The 27,055-nt window shown below is 38.9% G+C and overlaps 1 protein-coding gene across 2 annotated transcripts in view; it reads left to right on the top strand.

Annotated features, from left to right (window-relative positions):
- Positions 1 to 27,055, top strand: part of APP (amyloid beta precursor protein) — a 199,710-nt gene that overhangs the window by 45,841 nt on the left and 126,814 nt on the right. For both annotated transcript variants that reach the window (XM_052666955.1, XM_052666946.1), the window contains exon 3: positions 22,218 to 22,347. In XM_052666955.1, coding sequence (XP_052522915.1) covers positions 22,218 to 22,347 — 130 coding nt within the window. The remainder of the gene's footprint in view (positions 1 to 22,217; positions 22,348 to 27,055) is intronic.

Below are 27,055 nucleotides of genomic sequence, written 5' to 3'. Positions count from 1 at the left end.
TTGAGATTGTCATAACTGCCTCTCCTTGGCTGTTGCTAATGTAGGTGGATTTTGGAAGTCTTGATGGAGGAAGTAACAGTAAAGGAGCATTGCAGGGCAGAAAGGGAGGAAAAGTAATAAGCAGAACCACCTACGTGTTTTGAGGGTATGTGTTGCTTGTTGTTTCTTCTCATTTTTTGAGTGGGAGCTCAGTGCAGTACAGGAACTGTCTGGATTTATTTTTGAATAGAGCATCCCACAGTTAAAATTTGACAACTCTCAGACTTATTTGAAGGGAGATGGAAAATACTTGAATGCTACTTTCTGATTTTCTTGAGTTCAGTTAAACTTTGTTCCTAAGCTAACAAGAAGGGGTTCTAGAAGCAGGGCACACTGATCTCTTCTACCCTGAAATCTGTGAAATCTCTTGTGTTTTTAAGACAAGCTAGGTGAAAATTAATAACACTGGCTTGTTTACTGAAGAGATGGCTACCTAAGCTCTGGTTGCTTTTCTTTTTTCTACTTTTTTTTTTTTAATAGAACAACATCAAATGTTCCTGGGTAGTTAAACACTGTCTGGAGAGGTACAATTTATTCATACATGGTATCTTCTAATCTCAAAGTAAATAGCATGCTGAAAATGGCATGTGCCTGAATTGCATACGGTTGTCAAATGCAAGCGCTGCTGGCGCTAGAACAATGTTTATTCAGGTTGCATTAATGTAAATGGAGTGGTTACACCTGTGTTTGTGCCGGAAGCATTAGCATGTTGTGAGTATACCAGCTGACAGTTCAAATCAAGCCATCAGTCAAACTAGGCCTGTTGCTGACACTGCACTACCAGCTCTTTGAGAGGGATGTTGAAAAAACCCTGCCATTTGTAATTACTGCACTACTAGACCCCTGGGGGAAGCTGCTTCCCAACAGCCATTGATTGCAAGTTAGCTGTGAAGCCCTGGAATGTGGGGACCGCTGCTCCTGGGTTTTGTTTTTTGTTTAGTGGGAGAGACTTGGTGTCCCCATCCACAGATGTTCAAGTGAAGGGTGGCAACAGCTCTGACATGGCACGTTACTGTGGAAGGAGTGTGCATTTTGGAGCAGGTTCTGCTCACTGAAATCCAAACAGCTGCTTATCTTGCTAAACAGTTCTCATAAAACCAAGCTGGAACCTGCCCTTTGGCAAAGTACATATTTTCACAATCATGTGTGTATGAGGAGACGGAAGTTAATTTAGGTGTGTTCAGTTCCCTGTTCAAGTGGAAAGAGGGTTCAGATGAAAAATATTGTGGTGTATGGTGTACTATATTAACAATTTTAAGCAGCTATTGCTTAAATAGCATGCTGGATTTTTATGTTTAGTAATTAGCCTATGTTATAGAAGTTGCTTGAGGGGCTGAAATTATTTTGCAATCTGTGTTGAATTCAGTGTCTAAAATAAGTTGTGAAAGCAACGCTATCAGCTGGCAGAAAATTCACGTTGCCTAATATGTAGCCACTTTTTCCCTTGTTTAATTTGGAATTTCTTAACTCCACTTAAGTGCATTTGGAATTTAACAGAATGGAAAGGAACTGTCCTGAAGATTGTTTTCAAAAGCAAATCAAAACTATAGTATAAGTTGTTTGAGTGTAGATATTGCTTGTGCTATTGACTGGATGGAGTGTAAACCAATGTAGGGAGGAACGTGTTCCCTATAGCCAGCAACTGGCTCCCTTGTTGATAGTTGGGTAGAGCTTGTAGTGGCTTCCAGACACAGAATATCTGTGTTGGCTTCAAGACGTGTTACATCTGGCATCTCTGAATGCACACAACTGCTTGGGATCTTTGTGAGGTCATGCATGTATCCAGTACTGTCTTGAAGATCCAGAGCCATGTCTTGTAACGAATGTGTATTTCTTACAGAATTCCTTCCCAGAAATTAAACATGAATTCTAACTGCACACTGCTATACTTTAGCTGTGGGGTTTTTTTGTTTGTTTTGTGTGTGTGTGCACTACATGGAGCAGAAAACAAGATAAATTAAGATAACGGATAAAGCATCGTTACTATTGACAAAACAGTGTTGACTCCAATTATCATTCTTCCAAAGAGGATGTTCTTGTCTTCTGCTCAAATCTAAATCTCCCCTCTTGTAGTCTGTAACCATTTCCCAATGTCCTATCACAACAGACCCTGCTGAAAAGTCTCCAAGTCCCCTCTTTCTGGAGGTAGGCCAAGGAGACATCACAGCAGGCTATAACTGTCCCATCTTCATTTTTGTTTGCTTGTTTGACTCCATACTGAAGGAAGAGAATCCTTCTGTTCTTGTTGTCCTGGGTGCTGTGCAATTTAAAATTGGGCAGGCGGACTGATAGCAGCACTTCCAACTCTCTCTTTATTGAGAGCTACAGGTTTGTTAAAGGAATCGTAGGACAGCCAGGAATGCTGATGCTTTTTAATATATGAATTAAAAATAAGGCTTTTCTTGTGAGAGGAGAATTTGAGATATAATGAAAACGGTCTTGCTCCTTCAATAATGGTTTCTTTCTGTGGTATCCTGTCACTTTCATCCTAATATGAATTGCTGTTTCTGTCTAGGCTGTATGATGTGCTCTTTCTAATTTCTCAAACCAAATAACTATTGTATTGAAGATGAAATTGAGTTTTAAACTTGAGCTCCTTTCAACTAAGCTTTAAAAGCTATACATTTTGCTCGGAAGAAAATGGTCTGTCTAATGAAAAGTCATGGAAAACATACAGATTTTTGGCATCACAGACTGTCTTTAAAACAAATGACATTTTAAAGGCACATGTGTTGGTGTATTCTCAGAGGTACGCAGCCAGTCTTCCAGGATTAGATGAACAGTATCTTAGTGTTCTTTGCATTGAGTTCTTTAGTTTTACTTAAATTTTAGTCCACAGGAAAAGTCAAATTAATTTACTCTGCCAGGGCTTGAACCTCATTTGCCTTAATAAAAGCTTAGATTTTGGAAATGCAGGTTCTGTAATGGGTGATGTTGATTGTGGGTTTCCGCCTTAGTACATTCACAGTGTGACTTACTTGAGAAAGAGGAGCTTTCTAACCCAAGTGCTGTAATCTATTATTTAAATTCCTTAGTCACTTGATTTGAAATATAACTTAGCATCTTGTGACATATGCATTGCTCTCCTTTGTTGTGATATTGATGAAGTGCTCTCTTTTCCCCATGTGGACTTTTTTGTATGACCTGAAAATAAAGGAAATGAAAAAAATCAATCTCAATATATTCTATTGCTTTTATAATAAATGTTCCAACTTCTTTTGAAGAAACCTATTTTTCTTAGGGTGGGAGAGCGATTCTGCTTGAAGGCTGAAGAAGGAAAAAGGATAAAAATACAAGTGGATGGTCTATGTAAATATATTTTAGTAAATCTGTACTGCAGTGCTTAAGGAGGGCAGCTATGCTGTGTTTTCCCCCAAGATTAATTTTAAATTTCACATATATGATAGTTGAGGTGAATGGCTCAATTTATTGCCAGATTCCATCAGCATAGCCTTTGTACCAGGAGTAGGATGAGATATTTGTTTCTTCTGTCCACTAAAACATGCAAGTATGATGGCTTATGTGCAGGGTAGTCCTATTGCCTTTGGTTTAGAATTGAACTAGCAGATAACCCTTTAGCACATGATCAGACATCAAAAGGCATTTAATACACTGAGTGTGCAAAAGACAAGGGAAGATGTTAAAATATTATTTTTAGTATGCTCTGCTTGTGTCTTGCTCTGTAAGGCTATAAAGGGACTCACTACTACACTTCAGCAAGGTCTCTGTCCGTGCCTAGGGAGGAGAAAGAAACTCAGTTAGACAACCTTTGGCCTTGCTGAAGCCCAAGAGACTTGAGGGCTATGTGGTGTTAGATGGGATCTGCAGAAATGCTACCTCTCCTGCAGCTGTGGTGTTGCATGGAAGATGTCCTGATGGGGCTGAGGTAGTGCAACTCTACTGCTGCTTTTCACCATTTCACCATCCTTCTGTATAGAGCGATCTTAGTATGTTGTCTATTCTTCTAAGATGCATCTCCCCTGACATATTGCCCTGTGTAGCTCTAAGATAGACTTCAATAAATTCAATGTTCCTTCAATAAATAATGTTATAAGCTCAAATACTCCAGGTGTAAAGTGCAAAGGTCACCTAAAATAAAGAAAATATGTTACCATTGCACATCAACTCTTTTGAGAAGAATCTGTGCTAATCTACTTTCTCCACCTTTCCAGATGATGGTTACATGGGCATTTTAGTCTGGCACAGATCTATCCTACTTTCCAAAAGGTTATCCTGGGGTATCTTTAATTCCTGGCACTTTCCACTGTGTTGCAGTTTTTATTCTTCAGAGGATGGTTTCAGAAGTAGGTCAGCTCCTTGATCCAGCTTCTGTGTTATTGCTGGCTCACAGGGGAGTGTTAGTGGTAAATGGAGAAGAGATGGAATGAGGCAGGAATCATGCCTTGGCAACCTCAGATCCGTGTCCAATTAAAGGTACTGAGACCATGGCCATAGCATGCATGAATTTACCTCTGTAGATGGATGGGATACAAGTGTGATTCCTTCTTGTTTTTTTGTTTTTTTTTTTTGAGAGCTGTCTGGTTATGTTTTTTTTGAGGGTGTGGGTTTATTTTTGAAGGTTTAGGAGTTTATTTTCTTTCTGATCACTGTTTATAACTACATTTGTGCCTGAGCAGTGTGTTGTGGCAGCCTGTATTTTTGGATCATCCTCTTTGCTTGTGGAAGATCATACAGCTTTCCCATGCTATAACTTAATAGCTTTTTCCTGCAGTGGTAGCAGTATTGTCTTTTGGGGGAGCTTCTCCCTGTTCCTTTTTTTCTCCTTTTTTTTTTTTTTTTTTTCCTTTTTGTCTTTTTTCTTTATTCCTTTTTTCCTTTTATTTTTCTTTAGCCTGTGTGTTTTGAAGTATTTGGAAATCAGAAATATTGACTGAAGATCTGTTTTTCATCACTATATTACATATGAAGTTGATGAGTAGCAGACAGTGGGCTGATTTGTTTAGGTTAGCACAGAATCATTTCAAATTTAGAAGCCTTAATGTTCAAGTTAGAGGAGAAGATGCTTTATGTACATTTTCAATTGTTAGTTCTGCGGGCAAACATTAAAGAGAAAGACTGTTCCTCTTGCTCATAGCTTTGAGGCTGTGAGGAAGGTGACGTTTGCTTGAATTCATAACAGGGCAATGCCCAAAAGTTGGATGGGGGAAATATTCTTTGATTTCTGGGGCATTCTGTGTTGGTTTTTTTTTTTTCCCCTGAGCAGATTATTAACTGCTTCTTTCTAAGCCATGCCATGACATGATCATCTGGTTAATGTTTATCCAATTAAGATATTATATAGCACTGTACGGAATGCCTGCTTTAATCTTCCAAGTGCTGTATACCTCTATTTAATCAAAAATCCCACTGGTAGTCTGTTTTGATAAATGTGTGGTGATTACAGAAAATAATACTCTCAGTTCCAGATGGCTGCGGATTTAGTCATGGAGAGGTCTCTGAATACCTGGCCAATTACTGATTCCTTCACCTGCCTTTTCCTTTGCATGTATATAGAGTGATCATCAACAATTCTAGCAGAATTTTAGCCGTCAGTTTTTGTTTCTGACGTGAATGGGGGGAGAATTCCACTCAGGAAGTTTACAGCTAATGTTTGAAAGTTGAAAATTTCCTTGTAGATCTTTTAGAGTTCTTGATGCCTCTGGCTTAGTGGTGAAGCTAAAAAGAGAGTGCTGGGTGTAAGTTCCTTAAGGCATTTCCAAAATATGAGGACTGGGATGAAACCTTGCTAGGGAAGGCAGAAACTGTCCTTCCCTTCAGTATAAACTCCTATCTTAGTTAAAAAGGGGTTATATAGTGTTTAAAAGATGGATCCTAACATCTGTTAAAACATCAGCTTTGTTTTCTATGGGTGCTGATAGGTTGTGTTTTTTTTTTTTTTTTTTTGTTTGTTTTTGTTTTTTTTTGCATAGATGAACACACACATCCCAGAAAAACAAGCCCCAGGAATTTCATTTTACAATAATACCATATTTAATGCTTTTACTCTGTCTAGGTATGAAAATTGAAGCACTAATACTGTTAATCTGAATATGGAGAAACGGTCTGATATAATCTTTTATCTTGACAGTTTAGTTTCTTTCTATTTAGTGCTGGTATGGGTCAGAGCTGCTAAGCTGAGCAGCAGTGTGATGCTTCGCTACTGCTATTTTATTCTCTATTTTAGATGTTTTATACAAGAGCACTTCATTGGTTTGCATATTTGAAACACCACAGAGGACCTGGGACTTTCGTATGCACAGCCAAGTTTTGTTGTTCCCAAACATATCCACTTTATCATACTTCAAATTATGGCATCTTTAACTGCGGTAGCTTCAGATCTGTGGAAAGAACAAACAGTCTCTCCCATGAGATAGTCAGATTGCTTGAGCTAATTTTAGTGTTTCTTATAAAACTAGCAGTTAGGAATGCTGCTGCAGAGCATCTCAGCAGAAATGTTGAGCTGAAGTGGTACATGCTGTTGCAGAAGGAGTCAGTTTTGTTCACCTCCTCCTCATATCTGCTCTGTCACATTTCAGCATATGTCTGATCTTGTGATGAGGAAGTTTAGAGAACTGAAGTGGCATGAAGCTCACCCCCACAAGCAAATAAAAAGGATCATTTTCTCTCTTTTGAACCAGCTTGCAGGGTGTTGGAGGGGCTGAAGTATTAATATGGGGAGGTGACAGGCAAGAACAGGATTTTATTCTGACAGCTGACTACAGAATTAGCTTTGCTGTGGTGTTTGAACAGCCTTTGAAGGAGAAATACCTTAACAGTTTCTGAAGACAATACAACATTCTGCTTCTTTGTCCTATGCATTTTTAGAAACATGCCCAGTTAATATCTGACTTTTACTAGCAACATTTCCCTGGCAGCAGGCGGTGTGAACAGTTTAAATGGAGGAAACGATTGGCTTTATTAGGTCCTGAAAAGCACATGTTAAATCAAGCCTATAATGAACAGGTCACATTCTACATCATCTGTGGTGCAAATGGGGCTCTATAGCAGCAGCAAGGTAAGTGTAGAGCAAACAAATTCAAAATGCCAAGATCTGCAGGAATCTGTGCAGTAATGGAGGTAAAAGAAAGTAGGTGAAGGTAAAGAAATGTGAGCAAGGGTGGCATTTTTAGGCTGATGACAGGAGGAGAAACAGGAGAACTGACAAGTACATGAAAGACTAATAAATTAGATGTTATAAATTAATCTCCTAGCATTGATCTGAGGTGCAGTTGTGTCCGTAGATCACTTGTTAAGCACTTCTTCACAGGCTTGCCGTACAGTATTTTTAGAAGTAGAGCATGGACCTCCACCTCAAATGCAAAGTCCCAACTGCTGCTGGTTTCTCTGCTGCTCTTGCTGGATTTTGCAGCTGAAGGTCCACCTGGCTGCTCATAGCTTCTGCTGCTGCTAACTGGCTGGGAGCTGTGTGCCAGTCCCAGCTGCATCAGTCTCCTCTGCTATTTTCTAAGACCTCTTTGTTGCATTGTCTAGCAACCTGAAATCCTATCTGAAGTATAATGCAGTGGTAGATTTGTTGACTCCAAATTAATGGAAGTATTGATTTATCATGCAGTTTATCCACGTTGAAGAATTTTTTGTAGGATATGAGCTGAAAAGATGTTGTAGAGCTGCATTGATAGCTTGGTGCAGAACTGCTTGCACTGCTCTAAAAATTTGGTGTGGAGTTCTTTGAAGTCTTTGCAAATCCTTGCATTGATTTGGCTGCCCAGATTAACTTGGGAGCAATAGCTTCCTTTTACTGTAGTGTCTCACTTTTGGAAGTACTAAACAAACTAAAGCATATCTGTGTAACAGTTACCCTCCTAAACAATAGAAACTGTTGAACCACAGAGTAATAAGGGAGATTGCATGATAATGTAATCGTGAAGATAAGAGCAGTTCAAGCTTTGATCTACTTCTTTCACTTCCAGAATTCACAGCACAGCAGCAGGTGTGGTTCTGCAGGGCAGGAAATATTTCTCCCAGGATGAGCCAAAGCAGTATGAGGTGCTAAGGATTTTTATTTCTTCTTTTGTTAACAGTTCGAAAAAATTATTCCTTGGAAGTACTTGCTTAGAATGGTAAAATTATTTCTTTATTTCTTACCATCAGCCCAATCCTGTGGACTTTGTTCCTGTTGGAGAAAGGATGCTAATGTTCTTTTAAAATTAAGTGTATTATATACTGCTCTCATTGTGAAACAAAAGTAAAAGGAGAAACGTGGTCAATTATTATGCTTCCTTTTAATATTAAGTTTTCAGAGGATTTTGAGGAACTGATAAACTAGAGGCAATTGTAGTAACTGAAATGTTTGTATTGCTGCCACGTGAGTTGGGATTGCTGTAATGCCTCCATCACAACGACACCTAGAGCCTATTATTACCTGTTTGTGTAATAATTAATGTAAAAATGAGATTTTCTGCTTGATTACTCTTCAGGATGTCAATCTGTTGAGTGCTCTTGTTGTATACATTTCTGATGATGGTCAGGTGAGTTTGATGCCAAAGGCCATATTTGACAGTACTTATAAAATTGTATGTAAATCCCTGTTCTCATTTTTTTCCTTGAAGCCTTTGCTGGGCTTTCCTATCCAGAACATCATTTTCTTTAGACACTTTGAGCTTGAGCTTTGAGTTGGATGCAGCCACAACAATCATGTGTTAATGAGTTGCCTCAAGCAACCAGTTAATTGGTGAATTGTTACGCAGGAAAGAAGAAATAGTAGCAGACTCTGATGGCAGATTTTCTTTGGAGATTGTGCCTCAGTGAGAATGGGATGAAGCTTTAACATAAATTAAATCCTATTGCAGGCTTTCTTGTTTTCATCTTCAAGAGCAAAGTGTACTGCAAGTTTGAGGTATGTGGAGTTCAGAAATCTCTGTGGAGTTGGTGGGAGTAGTGGTGAAAACTATGGACTTCTTTACACAGATGCCTCCACCCTTTCCTCCAGTGCACGTGTGCTTGAAGATGGTAGAAGTCAGTTTTGGGACTACCTCACTGAGATGGCATAGTTTAATGGAGCAGTTCACCCAGGATAATAATTAGAGCCTGGAAACTGTATTTGTCTCACTGGCAGTTAGAGGCTAGGAAGAAATTCTCTTCAGAGGGCCGTGAGGCACTGGCACAGCTGCCCAGAGAAGCTGTGGTGCCCCATCCCTGGAAGTGCTCAGGTGGCCAGGTTGGATGGGGCCCTGGGCAGCCTGAGCTGGTGGGGCACAGCCCTGCCCATGGCAGGGGTTGGGAGGGTTTGGGCTTTGAGTTCCCTTTCAATCTAAGCTGTTCTGTATGATTGTGTGATTTATCCTAATCTTCCCTTTGCTCAGTGTGCTTTTGATAACTTGAGAATGCACACATTAATTCATCTCGAGAATTCAACATCCTACGTATATTTCTCCGTAAGTTTTGTTGGATGTGATTTGACTTCTTGTTATGCTGCAGCGGTGTTCATCTTTAGGGATTAACATTGCTGTGGTCAGTGGAATAATTTGGAGCAATGTGAAGTGCTTCTAGTTTCTCCATTTGGCAACCATCCTAATCCTTTTGAAATTATTCTCTGTAGGAGAAAAAAAGAGATTTTTATTTTCTTTCTCTTGGCTTTCTTTGAGCTGATGGATTCAATCTTCATGTTAGTGAAGTTGGTGTCAGGGTTCCCATTGACTTCAGTGGAACTGGCGATGCAAGGCTTCAAAACAAGTTTTGCCATCTGTGTGGGAACAGACCGCAGGAGGAAGACTGCTGGCAAGAAAATGTTTAGCTGCTTTTTTTGGTGGGGGATGGAATGCTGAGACAGTTTGTTATTTGCATGCTTCTGAGTTGCTTCTGTGAAACATACAGATGCCTGTAGACAGCCCAGTGACTTGCTCTGGTCGCATGGGAGTGAAGTGTGGCTTGGAGGAGCTGTGAGCTCTATCATGAAATAAATTGAGCCTGATGGTTCTGTGGTGCCACTGTAGTTACAGGGGCTCATTTTCTCTTGAATGGATTTTTATACTGGAAGAATTGGAGGTAAGATCTTATGATTTTACTGATTACTGCGTATTACTTAGCTAAATTGCCCTGAGAGATGCTGTAGGTTCCTGAGAAGTGGCTAGTTGGGTCTGTCAGAATACAGGTATTCTGTATGTGTGTGTATAGATGACTGAAAGAGCAGATAGGAAGAAATAACACAGCTCTTAATCGATTTAGAGTTGATATGAATTAAAAGCTTGCAGTGCAAGGTCCTCTTTTGAGAGTGAGAATTGAATATTTACAGGTGTTATATCCTAGCGATAACTGCATGGGCACTTAGCATCAGGATTTCTACACACTTGAGTTAGAGAGTTAAGCAAACAAAAAAGTATTAGCATTTGAAATTCATGGCTGACTTCATGACAGTGTAGTTTTGAAGACCACAGAAACAGAACTGTAGTCCTTGCATCCCAAGAGCAGTGGCTGGCAGGGTGAACGAGGTGATTGTATCCCTCTGCTCTGCCCTCGTGGGGTCCCGTCTGCAGTATTGTGTCCAGGCCCGGGGCCTACAGCACAGGAAGGAGTGGAGCTGTTGGAGTATGTCCAGAGGACAGCACAGAGATGATCAGAGGCTAGAGGGCAGTGAGGTGCTGGCACAGCTGCCCAGAGAAGCTGTGGTGCCCCATCCCTGGAGGCACTCAAGGCCAGGCTGGATGGGGCCCTGTGCAGCCTGAGCTGGTGGGGGCAGCCCTGCCCAGGACAGGGATTGGGGCAGGGTGGGCTTTGAGCTTCCTTCCAACCCCCACCATCCCATAAATACTTTGCTTAACCAATTCTGACAGTTCACTAATCAGCCAAATTGGACAAAACTGCTGTGTCCTTGGTTGTACTCCCTAAGGGTTGTTCCATGCTTCTTCCTGACATTTGAACCATCCGTGGGCTAAGACAGTTCTGCTGATCTCCTGCTGGGATCTCTCCTGACACTGGGCACCTGCTGGCTGAATGGGGCTTCCCTGCCACAGCACCCAGGAACCTTCCTCAGGTACCCCATGGGTCTGGCAAGCCTCACAGCATTCTCGTCGCAGCACTCAATGATTGCTGCTGTTACGAGTTTTGCTTTAAGATTATAATAAAATGATTTGGTTTGCAAATGTATTAATGTAGCATTTAAAGCAAAGTAGTAATTGTATGTTTGCAGGAGAGGGAGCGTCTGAAATTGCTTTGTATTTGCTCTGCTTTTAACAGTATTTCAGGTCTAACCAGGGGTGAAGCTCCTTTGAAAAAAGGGGGAAAAAAAGTATTTTAAGAAGCTCACAAATGAAATGTATGCAGTTGAGAGGCAAAATTATTTTTTCGATTAAAAATGTTCTGTAGTCCTGTTTTTTCCTCTTAGTTACTAACACATTTAATGTAAGGATGCCTTTGCTGAACTGCAGGAGTGCTTATCTTAACAATTTTCCATCCAAAAAAGAATCTGCAGTCAGTGTATAAACTACTAAGAACAATTGAAGTCACAAAAGTGGAATTGCCTTCATCCTCTTTTAAAAAGCAGTTATCAAATATATTATCGGGATGTTTTGTTTCTGTCACATTTGAATAGTTAACTGTTGAAACACTTCAGACAGTAACAGGAAAAAACTCTTTCCTGTCCGCGTTTTATTTAACATCTTTTACAATCTGGAAAGAAGCAACAACACCCAAATTATTTTCTGGCTGTGTTCTAAGTATCGTAATTAAATACTATAGCTTACTGATAATGAGATTTTTCTGGGATTTTCTTGCTGTAGTTGCTTGCAGTGTCCATACAGACTTCAGAGATAGAAGTACACGAAAGTGCACTCTTCTGAATTCTAGACTCAGACTTTTCTTTACTGTCCTGTATTTTGAGCTAATGAATGAATTTGGAGTTTGCTTTTGGGAATTGTTTGCCCCTCCAATTCATAGACACCTTTTTTTTTTTCTTTTTTTTTTTTTCTTTCCCCTCCAGCATTAGCAGTGTGAGTGGAACAGCCTGTTATGTGGCATTAGTGTTATTTAAATTAATGTTTCTTCCCTGTTCTGTTTTTTATGTTTTGCTTGATGTGGGAGAACTAGCCTTTGGAGGTGGTGGCAATGGACCTGAGAATATCAGTTGTTAGATTTCTGGTTTTAACTTCAAATCGATTGCTTTGTTGTGGGTGAAGTCTGCAGGCTCTGCAAAATTTGTTTGCCGTGGTACCAGAACTTTATTTTATAGGCAATTGTTTCAAATTTAACAGTTTCTCATTATGTAAATCTTATTGTTCAGTGAGATCTTCAGTAGGATGAAGTGTGCTAGGCATACAGTCATCTCCATTGGAATTCTGTTACAGATAAAAGATTGTGGGGGCTTTGCTTTATGGTGTAACACGTGTGGTAATGCCCATTTCATTTCTTGCTTTGCTGTCAAACTGGCAGTCACCCCGGATTTCGGGGTGCTGTTTTATTGGGAGAAGCACTGACTGAAAGCTTTTCTTCTCAAAACAAAAGGTGGCTTGGAGCTGTTCTTGTTAAATAGCCACCTGGATGTCATTCATGGCTTCAGGATCTTGGCTTATTTCTTTAGTAGATTTTACGATTTAGCATGAAATGGAGATTAGTGGATTTTCACTTCTATTCAGCAAGTGGAAAATGAAGAAGCCAACTAGTTTATTCAAGCCAGAATTCTTACATCTTCGAAGATGAACAGCCAAGTTTTGTTGCAAAGGCATTTTCAGGTTGCAGTTGGTACTGGGTCTCTTCATACACATTTTCTCTCCCCATGTTCCCTAGGGGAACTGACACATTGCGAAGCACAATGAGAGAAACAGTAAGTACAATTTGTGAGTATAAGTGAATTATTTAATAGTTAGTGGAGATTTCTTAATATCCCACTGAATATTTAATAATGTTTTGTAAGCTTTGTCAAAAACTTGATGCTGTTCCATGCAGGTTGCTTCCTTAGCAGACCTCTTCTTTGTGACTTGCTGAGGCCTCCATTGCCTTCCCTTCATTGCAGAGCTCTTCACTGTACTTTTATCTCCTGCAACAAGGACATGTGGAATGAATTTCTGCTGAAGTCTCAGCAATGTTTATAACACATCATTTTGTTCTTTGTTGACTGAGTTCACTATTGTTTTGGAGAATTCTGAAAGCGCAGATGCAACTTCTTTATATATCTGTTTTAGAAACTAAGTTATTTCCTTGGATTATTGATTTTTGTTTTCTTTTTCCATTTTCTGTGACTCAAAAGAAATGCATTATGTGGAAGTTCACAGAAGATAGCAATAGTTAAAAGGGTGGAAAAAGAAGGAAAGAAGAAGGAACGGAAAAAAAAATAAAAGGAAAAATGAGCAACTGTTGTGGAAATGTTCTGTTTTCTTGAAGTGTAGTTTTGAAACTCCTAAAGGTTTTCCAGTAGTACAGATCATGGTGAATTGTTTTTTTATGGGGAAAGTCAGGTATTGTAAAATGAAGTATTGAATAAATCTGTATGGATCTAGTGAAGCTGAAGTACATTTCTTCAGCTTATTCTACTTTCAAACAAGGACGTACGTACTACAATACCAGAATTTATTGTGCGTGTTTTGGAGCACTGTTGTTTTAGAGAGTCCCCTATATGAAACAGACACATTCTGAATGGCAAAACAGTGAGCAAATCTCTGTATTGGTGTCTACTTCAGATTACAATTCCCTTGAGTAGGTAAGGCTTGAGAAATGCACAGTGACATTTTCAATAGGTGAATATTGATGGTAAAGTTAACAGTATCTGAGATAAACTTAGTCATGATAGTAGAGGTAATAAATGCCTGATATATCCTCAGTTATGTATTCTTCCCAGATCAGTGTCTTAGGAGAGCAGTTTGTAGGCAGAATGACTGCATTTGTGCAAGAGAGTGGTGAGGCATTTAAGACTTCTGTGAACCATATCTTAGGAGTACTTATGAGAATTACTAGAAAACTTGGGAAAAAAACCATGAATTTATGAATATTTGTGAAGAAAACTGTTTGGGAATGGAAAATTGTGTATGTAGTATCAACTTTATATTGACACTAAACGCTGTTCGTATTTCAAAGTTGTACTGTGTGTACAGTTCAGCATATCTCATATTTAACATACACATCTTATAAAAATTATAAACCAGAAAATTATCACTGCTTAATTTGGAAGGAGGAGAAAGCAGTGTTGTCTTCAAGCTTCTTGGGTAATTATTCTAAGTGCCCGGTCTTAAAGGACTAATTCAAGACACTGAATGCATATTCCTATGGTGTATACAAACAGGAAACATTATGATCTAAATGTGTTCTGATTTGCTCACTGTATTTGCTTGCCTGTGCTTAACTCCCCAGTTTTTAAGGTAAGCGTATTGTAGTATATCAGCCTAATTGTTTCTCTAGGTTGCAGATTTGCCACAACCCTTTTATGTATTCTTTCACTACAGAACTAAGCCAAGCTGAACGCGTGGATTTCTTCTAACCTTGTATTGTTGCTTCGCATTCTAGTTAGGACCCTTAAGTTGATTTCAGAAAAAGAGAAATCACAGCCTTGATTGCCTTTTGGGGCATGTGAGCAACTGAATCTAGCTCTTAGATTAATAAATCACCCATTGGCTAGTTCTGCAGTAAACTCAAGAATGCGTAAATTAATTAGATTATTAGAAATTAGTTCCCAGGCCTGTTACTTTGTGACGATTCTTGCATGGCCCCGAGGACAACTTTGACATAAAGTAGGTCATTTTGTGAGCAGTAGAACTCAAAATAGTTGAACAGAGATTTTTTTCTTTTTTTCCTCCAAGTATAGTATTATAGGCTTGATGCTACTGTTGCGGTATGTCTTATAATGGAATCTACTTAGCAAACAGAAATAACAGTCCAATCACTTATAGCCAAGTATGTTCTCCAGGTAGGTAGTTTGATTTGAAATGTAAGTTACACCTTATTAATGTTGAAGACTTTTTTTTTTTTTTTTTTAAATGCAGAGGAGAAAGAAACAGTAGTTTTCCACATATAGTCATTTTCACAGTGCTAATCGATTATGTAGTTCAGTGCCTTTGGAACACAACCCCATCTTCGAGCAAAAAATTGCTGGCAGAAGCTCTAGCTCTTTCCCTACCATTACTTTCTGAAGTTTATTATGCTTCAGATGAAGTAATGTTCTGTCTTCGTTGTGACAGTACAACAAAATGTATGTACTTTTAAAATTCTCTTTTAATTCTTACTTTTTTGAAATAGCATTCTTACTAATGGCTGCTCCTGATGATTCATCTCAAGTCTCTGAGCCTTTATTGCAGACTCTCGGGTGCTGTTATTAGCCAGCAGTCTTATTTAATCATCCTCCTTGAATGCTAGCTGTTTTATACAGGTCACTGTCAAATTTTATACTGATATGATCAAGAAAGGAACTGCTGTTGCCTTCTTCCCATGGACATGTGCTATGGAGGGATGGCAGCCTGTGAGAATCCCATGAGATGGACCCAGGCTCTGGAGGTGCTTGTGCTGTCCCACTTTCATTTCCCTGTTGATGCTGTGCTCCATGCAATGTTTCAAGGAGGGAATGGGATGGCTGAAAGCTTCTCTTGTGCCTAAAGAAGGTGAGGGGTAAGAAGTTGACCTGCAGCCTTATTTCTGCTTCCTTATGTTTCTGCCTTCCCTGAATACTCAGCACTCAGAGAAACCAGTGTGGGAGCATGTGATTACGTCTCTGCTAATGTGTGGAGTCCCATGTGTGGTTTAAGGTTGAGCACGCTTCTTCAGGTCCAGCAGGTTTTAAAATGCTTTAATTACAAGATAAGTAGTAGTTTTCTGTGAAATTCCAGATAAAAACACATTAAGGATTTCTAGCAGAAGGGAAACGTGTACTCATGAAGCTGTTTGCAGTCAAACCAACCCAACTGTCCAGTGAACTAAAACCAACTCATGTATCTATGACCCTCAGTGCTACAGACACTTGGAATATCTTACCTGTTCTCTCTCTTTGCCCCCATTCACATCACTGCTTGTGGATAATACCTGGTTCACCCTTTCCATCCTCCATACAGACTTGTGTACGATGCAGCCCCACCCACCTAATTGTTCTTCGTATTTTTTTATTTCTCCCTCTCCTCTCCTTTAGGAATTTGAGGAAAAACAGAAAAGACAAGGAGGTGGTGATTGTGAAATGAGCAAGTGTGGCAATGTGCATGGTTCATTTCCCATGAAACACAACAGCTGCTGTCTGCAGATTTTGGTCCTCAGGGGCTGCCTGGAGTAGTCAACTTGACCACGTAGCATGGCCTTTGTGTCAGCAAGTTGATTTTTTCCCTAAAGCTTGCATCGCATCCCTTCCTTGCTTGGCAGTTCAGAAGTCTACATGGTTGCATCTGTTATCAACATGTGCAATTCATTGTCTTTTTCTTTGCTCCTCTCTGTTTTGTCAAGAAGTTCAAGAGAGAGTCTTTCCAGACAGTATGCGAGTCTTTTTTTAATGGACATTTTAACTTTGATGTTGTTTTCAACCTTTAAATTACATGACTGTGCAGCAGAAAATACAAAAAGCAAACAACAAATCTAAGTATAAATCCTGACTTGAAAACCTGTTACTTCTCGAATCCTGAGTCTGGGTTTAGATATCAATCAGTGAAGATCTAAAATTGCCGAATACCAGGATGCTTGATTGTAATGTAGAATAATAGTTGTAAAAAACAGAAATCAACTAGAATATTTTGACAAGAGACATCCAGTAACTTGAGTCTATGTACAGCTGCCTGTTTTGCAGATACCCTGTTCTCAGTCTTGCAATCTGTTTTTCAATTGGGTTTGGCAGTGCTTGTGCCATTGCTGCTCGTATGATGCCACTGCTGTTGTGGTTGACCTGGGTCAGCTGGGAGTCTGCAGTGTTGCTGTTTTGCAAGTTTTAGACTGGAAAACTTGCAGAAATAGTGTGCATGGGAACACAAAAATGGGTATTTCCTCTGACTGGACATGCCAAATGCTTCGAAATGAGTGCAGCACGTCTGCTTATTACTGTTCTGCGATATATCTATGCAAAATACTGGGAAGCAGCTGGTGTTTTGTTCCTTTTTGTGGCTTTAATGTGTAGGCTGCTTTCTGCCCTCTTTTTAACAGGAAATTCCTCAGCAGGATTTTTTTTTTTTTTTAAAGACACACTCTAGAAAGGAATAGTTTTAATCTTATTAATTAGTTTTAATTAGCTAATCTAGAACTGAAGGCTTTTCTTCCTCAAAATTGAAGCTTTATTTAGACATCCTTCAGATTATGCTCACTGTCAGAGTGACATATTTCACAATTTTAAGACCATTGCATTCCTAAATTTTACTAAATGCAGGCTTTTTTTGTGCTTGCATCAACTGTTTGCAAACTACCTCACTGAAAAAATTGAAAAAAAATTCTTCATTCCATTAAAGCACAAAGGCTGATAGATAATACCTGACACACACCCATTAATTTTTTACAATTTTAGAAAGCTAATTGATAATTTCAGTGAACAGTTCTAAATACTAAATTGATATCAACATTACAAACACAGAATATTAACAGTAAAAAATCTCGTGGTCCAGTTGGAAGCAAACTTGTACAGACGAAGGGGGGATTTGTTGCTATAACTGTAGTTAAACTGTGTTTCAGTTTCAGTTACCTTCCACTTTAAGTAAATCAGAACATCCAGGTTAATCATGTTGCTGAAGATGAAACCACCTCATTATTTGTTCTGTCTACAACAGGAGTTTCTTAAATTCTCATAGCTACATGTATGTTCCTACCTTTTCAGTGGCCTATATATTATATTTAGTTTTTAATATCACTGAGACAGATTTCAAGCAGATTGCCAACTTGTCAATACTTGATAGATTTAGGCTGAATTTGCACAGTTCTTAAGTATCATGTTTTAGGGAGATTGAGTGGTGTGCTTTTGGTGAAACAGGAGTCTTTTTTCATTGTGACATTAGAGAGTTGAGAATTATGTTTGAATTCAAGTTGACTTCAACAGCTGTGCCAGATGCTGATGCATAGGGTAAAAGCGAACCCAAATGTGTGATGTAATTTAAGCTAAGATACCATGTGTAGGTACAGCAAACAACTGAAGGATTAGGGAAAAGGAACAAAAAGAAATGATAACAAGAAAATGTATCTGCTTCTGACTGGTGGCATGTGATGGTTCTCAAGCTAACGTACATTTCTGATTTGGACTTTCAAGTGTGGTGGAGCGTGGCTTGGGAACCATGTCAGCCAACTCCCTTAAGACTCTGGGATTGCCTGTCATCTGCCCCATGGACTTGTACATATTCAGTTTCATGAGTCGATCTAGAACTTGCTCCACTCTTACAGCAGGGGAGAATGTGCTCCCCTAGTTCCAGCCTAGAGACTTAGCTTCAGGGATCTGAGAATCCTGGCTGCCAGTGAAGACTGAGGCAAAGAGATATTAAATGGCCATGGGCCTGTCCCTGTTCAGCTCTGTGGATTAGTCCTGGAGCTAGGCACTTCCTCTGCACACGACACACGATCTCACTGCTGCTTTCTGGCTTGCCTTTGAACGCATTCCAGTTCATCCCAGTCCTTCTGAATCACTGTCCTGCAGCTGGGCCTGCTATTGCCGGAACAGCTGTGACCATGCCCGGTGCCTCTGCGTGCCTGGAGCTGTGTAGACTCTCTTGCCCTCAGTGGTGAGCTCATGCTCACCAGTGGCTGTCCTCAGTTTTCTGAGGTGATGCTTCCTGAAATAGTCCTCCTGTCCTGTGGGAGAAGCCTGTTCTCCCAGCGTCTGAATGGCTTGGGAGTGGGCATGCAGTCTGGCTGTGTGGAAATGCCTCCTGCCTGACTCCAGTCCTCCTCGCTGACACTAGAGATTGCTGTGGTGCTGACTTGTCCACAGCGTTATTTTGATCTTTTTCTCTGCCTCCCAATTTTATGTCATTTTTTTCACTCTTTCCTTCCAGATTTGTTAATAACAATGCTGTTGAATAACACACATTCAATTAGCATCTTGTAACGTAACTCTGTCATCAATACCTTAGTGTATAAATGAAGCTACTTCTGTTAAGTACGTACATTCATGTTTTACTTCCATTCCAAGCATCATCAGGCTTGAGAGTGGTGAATGTAAATGTAAAAAAGATCACATTAAATTTTGAATGATCTCAGTGCAGAGCCTTTTTTGGTTTTAGCTTTTTAGCTCAGTTTAAAGACATTTATTCATGGAAATGGAAGGTTGACCTCCATTTCATCCACCACTTCTAATAAAATACATTGGAGGTATTGCTGTGCAACAAGTAGGGATAAAGATGAAATTTTGTAATTTTCTGTAATTTTCTAAAGCTCTCACTCTCGACTATCCAGAGGGAACAGTGGCTCATTAGAGACACTATAAATAAATACGAATCCTATTTTTCTATGCCACTAAGTAGGTCCCAATTCAATTCAGAGCAAGTATCTTACATAAGTCTATCTAGAGGTACTTTCTTCAGTGAATGTGGTTTACTGGTGTAAACCTACTGACAGTGACATTCAAAGTATGTTTTCTGTTTTGGTGGGTGAGCTTTCAAAGAGCTTTGTGTGAGCTGTCAAAGGAAATAAGGAATTTGGTAACTGACGTAGAAACAGAAGAAGCTTCCTTGTATGTTTTATTCCTTGTGTCATTCGGACAAATACCATTAACTACTTATAATTTGGTCTGACATACTGACCAATAGTTAAAATTACGGTTTCAGGAGATAGTGAAAGTACAAATAGTGTACCTTCCCCAGTCTTATTGTTTCAGTATGAATTTACAGTGATAGTTCATGCACTCATTAGAAATTTACCTCAGGAAAGCAGCTTAATATGTCTTTGTTCTCGTGAATCAAGGTTCTGTTTCCACTTGTTTTAAAGCTGTGCACACATTCTGTGTATGCATAAAAATTCCAAATAACTTCTTAATTTTTAATTTTTTTTTTTTTTTTAATTTTTTGTTGCACCCTGGCCCAACTTTTTTGGAAATTCTTAATCTTTTTTATTTAAGAGATTTACTTCCTTCGTATGTGACGGGTGACACTTAACCCTGAGAGATGTTAAAATGGCCCTCACGAGAATATGTCAATGACACCATGTGCTATATGGAGCATGTGGTTTGTGCCAGCATCCAGTGTATGTGCCTGTAAACTCTAATTATGCAGTGCAGCGTCTGGGGATGTATAAACTGGGAAGATTGTAGAGTGATGGTGGTGATAAAGTCGGAGTCCAAAGAAAAGTAAAGCTTTGTGTTGTGTCTTCCTCATTAGCTCTTGAGGCAGCTTTGTTGCCTTAGGACGTACTATTTTCACAGCAGTTGAGGTGTGAAATTTCCTGCTGCGGTGGAATCCTAATCCATTCCGGCAGTGCTGTTACTGAGTGTTGAGAGCATGAGCATGTACAGACCTGTCTGGTAGAAATGGGGAAACAAAGGGCAGAGATAAGGAGATTGAAGACGACGGGTAGCTTTCATTTAATTTGCACCTAACTGTTTCCATTCTGAACCCCGTATTTGAAGCAGAGGGGGAGCAGTAAATTCTTTTGGAGATGCTTCTTGCAATTCTAGTGAAAATACTATATTTGCAAAATAGATGTTGACCATCAGCTCTGGTCACCTGCTGAAGAGTAAACAAAAGAGAACTGAGCCACAATCTTCCAAATTTAGAAATGCTTTCAACTAAATTTGCAGTTCTCTTTTGTGGGCTTCATTTAAGTGGATGGTCTAGTATGCTGGGTTAGCATAAAAGATTGCATGTGGGAATGAGGCTAATTTTACTTTATTTTATTATTTTATTTTATGTATTTTTTTTCCCTCAAAGAGGGCTGTAGAAGTTCTTGTTGTGATTTTCCAGGCATTGACTTTGGACTTCTAGAACCCATTCAACTCAACTCTCTTCAATTGGTGTTTTGTTTCTTTTCTGTAGGATGTTTTTGGATCATCTGCAATTAGTTGCTTTTCTTCTGTGTTGGTAGTTATGAGTGGACTGTAGCCTTTGGTCTACCTAAATCCTCAGATTTGTCATACTCAGAAATTGTTAAGGATTTCTTGAGGAAAGGTGAAGGAGAACTGGTGTCTTCTGAGTTTAATGTTAGGGCTGATAGGCATCTGATCTGAAAAATGAAAAGTGAGAACCATAGGCTACAGTAGCAAATGTGTTGTGGTATGCTGGAACTTGGGAAGCAGAGTGGCATAGCTGGGACTGAACATCCACGCTAGCATACTTTTCAGGCTTTGCTTTTGTTGAGCTGTAGCCTTGTTTTGCAGACTAACCATCCATTAGTGGCTGAGGAGGAAACAGATGTGGTTCTGGAGCACGTCTTCTGCTTCAGTTTGATCCACTGAGGAATCCAGTTTGCATGTGCTAAAAATTCTTCACAGCACGATCCTCTTCATAGTGACAGTAGTATGTTTCTTATGAACTGAAAAGCTCATGTAATAGATGGTTTTTGTATGAGGTGACTGGGAGGTGGGTCTGTGCAAAAGTTCACTGTCTTAGGCTTGTCCAAGAAGTCAACAGAACAGACCAGAGAAGGTGATAGTGACAGAGATAATTTTTAAAAGAGAAGTGTCTAAAGGTCAGAGGGAGATAAAAAGACAGATATGTAGTGTGATTGAAGTTGTGGCTTCCCAACAAATTAGTCATCTACTCTGCTGGTGGTACAGTTGTGGATAGAGAAAGATGTTACAGTATTAAGAATAGGCTGGATTTTGATCTCAGTATTCGGGGAAAATTTGAAAGACGTTTATATTGGTGATACAAATGTAAATGTGAATAACTGATTCAATAAAATGAATGCTGTGCAGACTGCTGTGGGGAAGAGTATGGTGTTTGTCAAAATAATTATGGGAAACATAAAGAGCATGCTATTAATATATATTAATATATATTGGTCCTAATCTCTGTATGAAGTTTTACAAGGACTGTGATATCCTGGACTAGAAGGAGACGGTATTTTAGAAACTTATTGAGATAATTTTTAGCTAAAAGAAGTAGCCAAGTTATATTTTGACAGCCAGCTGCTACTACCATTGTGTTCTGAGCTGGCATGTTTTTTAGTGATGAATAAATGCACCAACTTTTCAGGTAAGTGTCTATACTCATACTGTGAAGTAAATCAAAATATACAGCAGAAGAGGGAGAGGTTAGGAAATGGAGTATGGTGCTAGAATATGCATTTTACCTGTTCTGTGACCCCAGAGTGCATATTTGTGGTAACATTTTTCAATTCCTTTTTTATATTTTTAATGTTAGGTTTACCCTGAATTGCAAATTACCAATGTTGTCGAAGCCAACCAGCCGGTTACAATCCAGAATTGGTGCAAGAGAGGGTGGAAGCAATGCAATGGACACCCACATATTGTGGTTCCCTACAGGTGTTTGGGTGAGTGGTGGTCTTTTTCATGCTTTTTGATGTTTCTATCTCTTCATGAGAGTCTACAAAACTATTTTTTTTCTCTCTCTATATTGCTGTATTTTCTGAGGAGGGTTTTGTCTTTTGTTAAGTCCTTTGAATCTACCTTAAACAGAGAGAAAATGATCTTCCCGATTCTGTTTTCATGAGTGACTGCAAACCAGGCTTTTGCTTACTCCCCAGAATTTGTCACTATAATCTCTCCTTTTCCCCCACATAGACAAGTCTTTGTTTATAAGCTATCCATCTCTTCCCTGTATATATACTGCTGTCTTCTATTTGAAAGCCAAAAGGACTATGAAATCCTGTTTCTTTTCTGCAGCTTTTTTTTTTTTTTTTTTTTTTTTTTTTTTAAGCAGTAACTTTTTTCTCCTGACTCCTAGGTGGATGGAAGTTCATTTCTTTGTTGTTTGGGGGTTTTGTTTTGTTTTTTTGGTACATGTGTTAACTTTTGTTAGCTTCCTATCAGCATTCAGAAACTGAAAATCACATTGATTTGGTGTTTTCATTAATATTCTTATCACATCTTTCTCTTGAAATTGTTCCACAAGCTGTTTGAATTTGCTGCTTTTACCAGTGTTGTTTGTATCGTGTCATGGATTTGGCTGCATAGAGTTCAAAGTTGGAGTTTCTGTCCTGTTATACTGGGGCAGTTAAAATCACTTTCTAGGAAGCATCTCAGACTAGTTATTCCATGAAATGAATAATGAACAAAAGAAAATACAGAAAATATGCGATCTTTCTAGAATTCTTGTTCATTTGTTAGGCTAGCTCAGACAAGTAGCACCTGATACAGGGAGGGTTAATGTGCCGACTTAATTACACCAGAACTGCAAGGTGACAGATAGACACACGACTGCTAAGAAGGCAAAACAACAGATGTGAAAAATAGGTACTGAGAAGTATGAGGGAAAAAATGATTCAGTAAAGTTTCTAGGTCTGATGTTTGATTTTATAAATATGAAATATGTGTTTTTTGATCCACAGTGTATAAGTATGTACTTGTTGATGCTACTGCAGATAAGAATGACAAGACTATTCTAAGCGTTGGCATTCAAGGGGTACCCAAATTCAAGATGTTTTCTTGCAGGGATAGATCTTCCTCTACCAAAAAATTCAATTGTATGAAGGAACCTGCCACTTTCTGAGTGTTTTCCAAACCTTTGCATGTATAATGTCGATTACTCTTACACCAAATTTTTTAATGTTAGATGTTTAAAAGGTCATCTTCCCATTTGTTGCTGTGTTTTCTTTAGTAGTCCGTAGTCAAGATAACGATTAGCATGTAGAGCAAGTAAACTTTTAGAGAAAGACAATTGTTGGGCTGAACTGCAGTCTCACCTGGCTTCAGCATTACTTATTTGATCAAATTTCATGTGAATCTATTTGAACATTAAATCGCAGAATGTAATATAATGATGTTACAGAGGTGATGAAAGAACATACTAGAGGATGTGCAAAGTCTAATTTTTATTATTTATTGTATTGTAATCATAACTAAAGCTCTGAGTTATTTTCAGGGAAGTATTAGGCTGAGGACTCTGCATATTGATGTGAATTTGGTCAGAGCCCTGGAGAACTTACAACTTAATTTAAGATAAAAGACAATGTCATCACAAGAGCAAATGAATATAAATTGACCATGAATAAATTTAATCTGGAAATTACAGGGAAGTTTCTGCAAGGGCAAGGAGCTCTAGTAGTTTCTCGGTAAAAGGAATAGGAGTAAGAAGCCTAGTAATTTAGAAGGAAGTTCATAAATTTATGAACAGCATTATGAGCAGTTGCCTCCAGGTGTGATGAACTGGTCTTGGACTTTTAAGATACTTTTCCTGAGCTGCTGTTTTGAAATGAAAATTTATCAAGAGTTAAATGTCTGCAATCTTAGGTAGCAAGTGAGACTTTCCTTGCTGAAGGCAAGAATTTTAAAGGCATTTAGGTAGCTCATTTCCAATAATACTTTGCTCTTTAACTTTTATTCTACGTTTAAAATACGTATATGCTATTTTTTGCCAGATTTCTTTGTAACCGAAGTTCATGCAGTTGCGTTTACCTGCATTCTGGATGTTTGAAATCCTTGTCCTATCATACTCTTTGTTGTCTGACTGATAGAAACGAAATCCTGAGCTGAGGCTGATGTTTGTGGGAGTAGTAGGGGAAGAGTGGCCACATTGCTATATCCACTGGAGGAATGGTTGCCAGTACCTGTTATTTCTCCATCAATGCTCTGGTTGTTATCTGCGGTCCCTCAAGGGGTAAAACAAGTTTGTCTTTCATGCAATAAAAGTGCATTAGAGGGAAAGTCCTTTCCTGTTGGCTCATTGCCCTCATGATGGTAAAGCTGGTGGTATGATGAACAGGCCCTGTGAAGAGAGCACAAATCTCGAAGGGGAAGGAAAACAAAGTGTAATTTTTAATTACTGAATAATGCAGTTTGAGTAAGTATTACACTGCTTGTCATAATGCCTCTTCAATATTAAATATATATATAGTTTTAAATACATTGAAATAATAATATTGAAATAATATGTAAATATATATGTTTAAAGTTTGATCTTATTATCTCTTTATATGTATGTTTTCTACCCTTGATATGGTTGGTAGTGGACAACTTCGGAAGTAAGGCTCTGTCTGTAACCTTTCTGCAGTAACCTTAGTGCAAGGAGACCTTTGATGTAAACAACAATCAACTAATAAGAAATAAAATGCCATAAAAAAGCTTGCCAATGAACAACTGATGGCAGAGTTGCATAAGCATAATTTCCTGTTTTGTTTTTTCCCTCCCTCGAGACTTAATGGTAAACTTTATTCAAACTTTTTGAAAGTTCTTTATCAATAACCATTTTCTAGCATTAAAAATACTGTATTGATGTGAAAATCACCTTCAGAATCTTCAGTCAGTTTATCATTTCTTCCATCTTGATATTTGTTTTCCATAAATGGTTAGAAAGACTGAGTGACAGAAATATGTCTGCTTTCAGGCCAGAGCATCTTCATTATCAGTCAGCATTCCGGTCTTCAGTCTTTGACGTGTGTAGTGCATGTATCACTGTGGCACTTGACTGCTCTATTAGCTTTTCTTTTCAAGACTCTTGTGTGGTAATGTAGCAGTTTGTAGCAATACAGTTTTGTGCAATGTAACAAATCTTATCAATATTACAGGTTCATATTTCCTTTTCTTGAGCGGATGCAGCTAAAGGATGCAGACAGTAATTAAAGGAGGCAAAATGACAGCCTCTGACTTGAATGAGCCATGTGCTTCTGCAGTGACTACAAATGTTCTAATTGAACCAAAGAAGAAAAGCAGTATCTTTTTTATTTACTTTCAAGATGAGATTTTGTGCTGTTGTGCAGGGCTTGACAATATTCTTAAAACTACAAGCTTTGGGAAAATGTTCTCATGCAATAAATTTCATTTGAGATGTCTCTCTTGCATGCTTCCAGGGACATGGGCTACTGTACAATGTCAGTTCAATGAGGAGAAAAGGAAATTGTTGATTGAATTCTAGTTAACTCTGTGAACATACTAAAGGCATTTGGCGCAACGGTGTTTTTATTTTTATCTTCATGTTTTTAGAAAATGACATCTTCAGGTGTGCTTATTATAGCTTGAAGCTGTTACCCACCTTATGACAGAAATAGGAATCTATTTAGGTTGCTCTTCCTCTTTTTCTTTTTTTTTTTTTTTTCTGTCTTGACAGCAGTCTGACACAATTCAAAAGAGATTTTTTAATTACACAGTTTAAAGGGTTACATTGTGCAATTTGAAGGAGAAATACGATGGTTGGCATAATCACAAATGTGTGTTCAGGCAGAGATGGTGAGCAGTGAGACTAGCAGGCTGTGGAGTTAAAGATCTGCAGTGTTTTTTGGCACTGTCTGCGACTGTGCGTGCTGGCATCTCCAAACCTGCAGCATGCAGAAAGCAGGCGAAGTCCATGTGCTCCAAAATGGTGACATAAGCTTACTGCAGGGTTTCAGCAAGTGGTGCCAATAAGCCCATGATTACCACTTTGTTTTTTAAACTGTTCTAGAAGATACTTTGGCTATGATTTTGGCCTCATTAAAAGTAGAAGCAGCAGGAAGGCAGGACTTGTGCACGGGGACAGCGTAGACGAGCAGTTCTGGTTTGTTTTCTCTTCACATCTCCTGTGAGAAAAAGCAGCTGGTGAATCTGTGTAACATGGGCTGTGAAATGAGGTAATTCACTCCATTTTCCAGGCTTGCTGCAGGAACAGTCATCCTTGTCCCAGCGGTGCCATTCTTTTAAAACCTTGGATAAATGTATGGCTACGCTTTCCTGAATAGATGGCATTTCATTAACTACTGGTGAAATATACCCTAGCCTATCTGCTCATTATATGCACCATAGCCTTGGGGAGAAAGGAGAAGCTAAATTACATAGATGTTTGTGGATATCCACCAGTGATGTGGGGTGAAGGGGAATTACCAGGGCTTTGATTAACTGTCCTGTGTAAAATGCTTGTGTGTTCATGTGTGACTGTTTTGTTGTTCCTTTAAGGTATGCTGTTAAGTGCTGTGTGTTTAGGCAGCTCTTGAAGAAGGATCCCGGTGTACTGAAATGTCATTAAGTATGTAGTCTCTCTCAGTCAGACTTTGACTACTTACAATTCGTAAACAAATGGATCAGGTGATACAATGAGTATATTTTGCTGTT

Source organism: Tympanuchus pallidicinctus, unplaced genomic scaffold, assembly GCF_026119805.1.
Source record: "Tympanuchus pallidicinctus isolate F22 unplaced genomic scaffold, pur_lepc_1.0 scaffold10, whole genome shotgun sequence".
NCBI lineage: Eukaryota > Metazoa > Chordata > Aves > Galliformes > Phasianidae > Tympanuchus > Tympanuchus pallidicinctus.
This window is presented reverse-complemented; position numbering and strand designations above follow the sequence as displayed.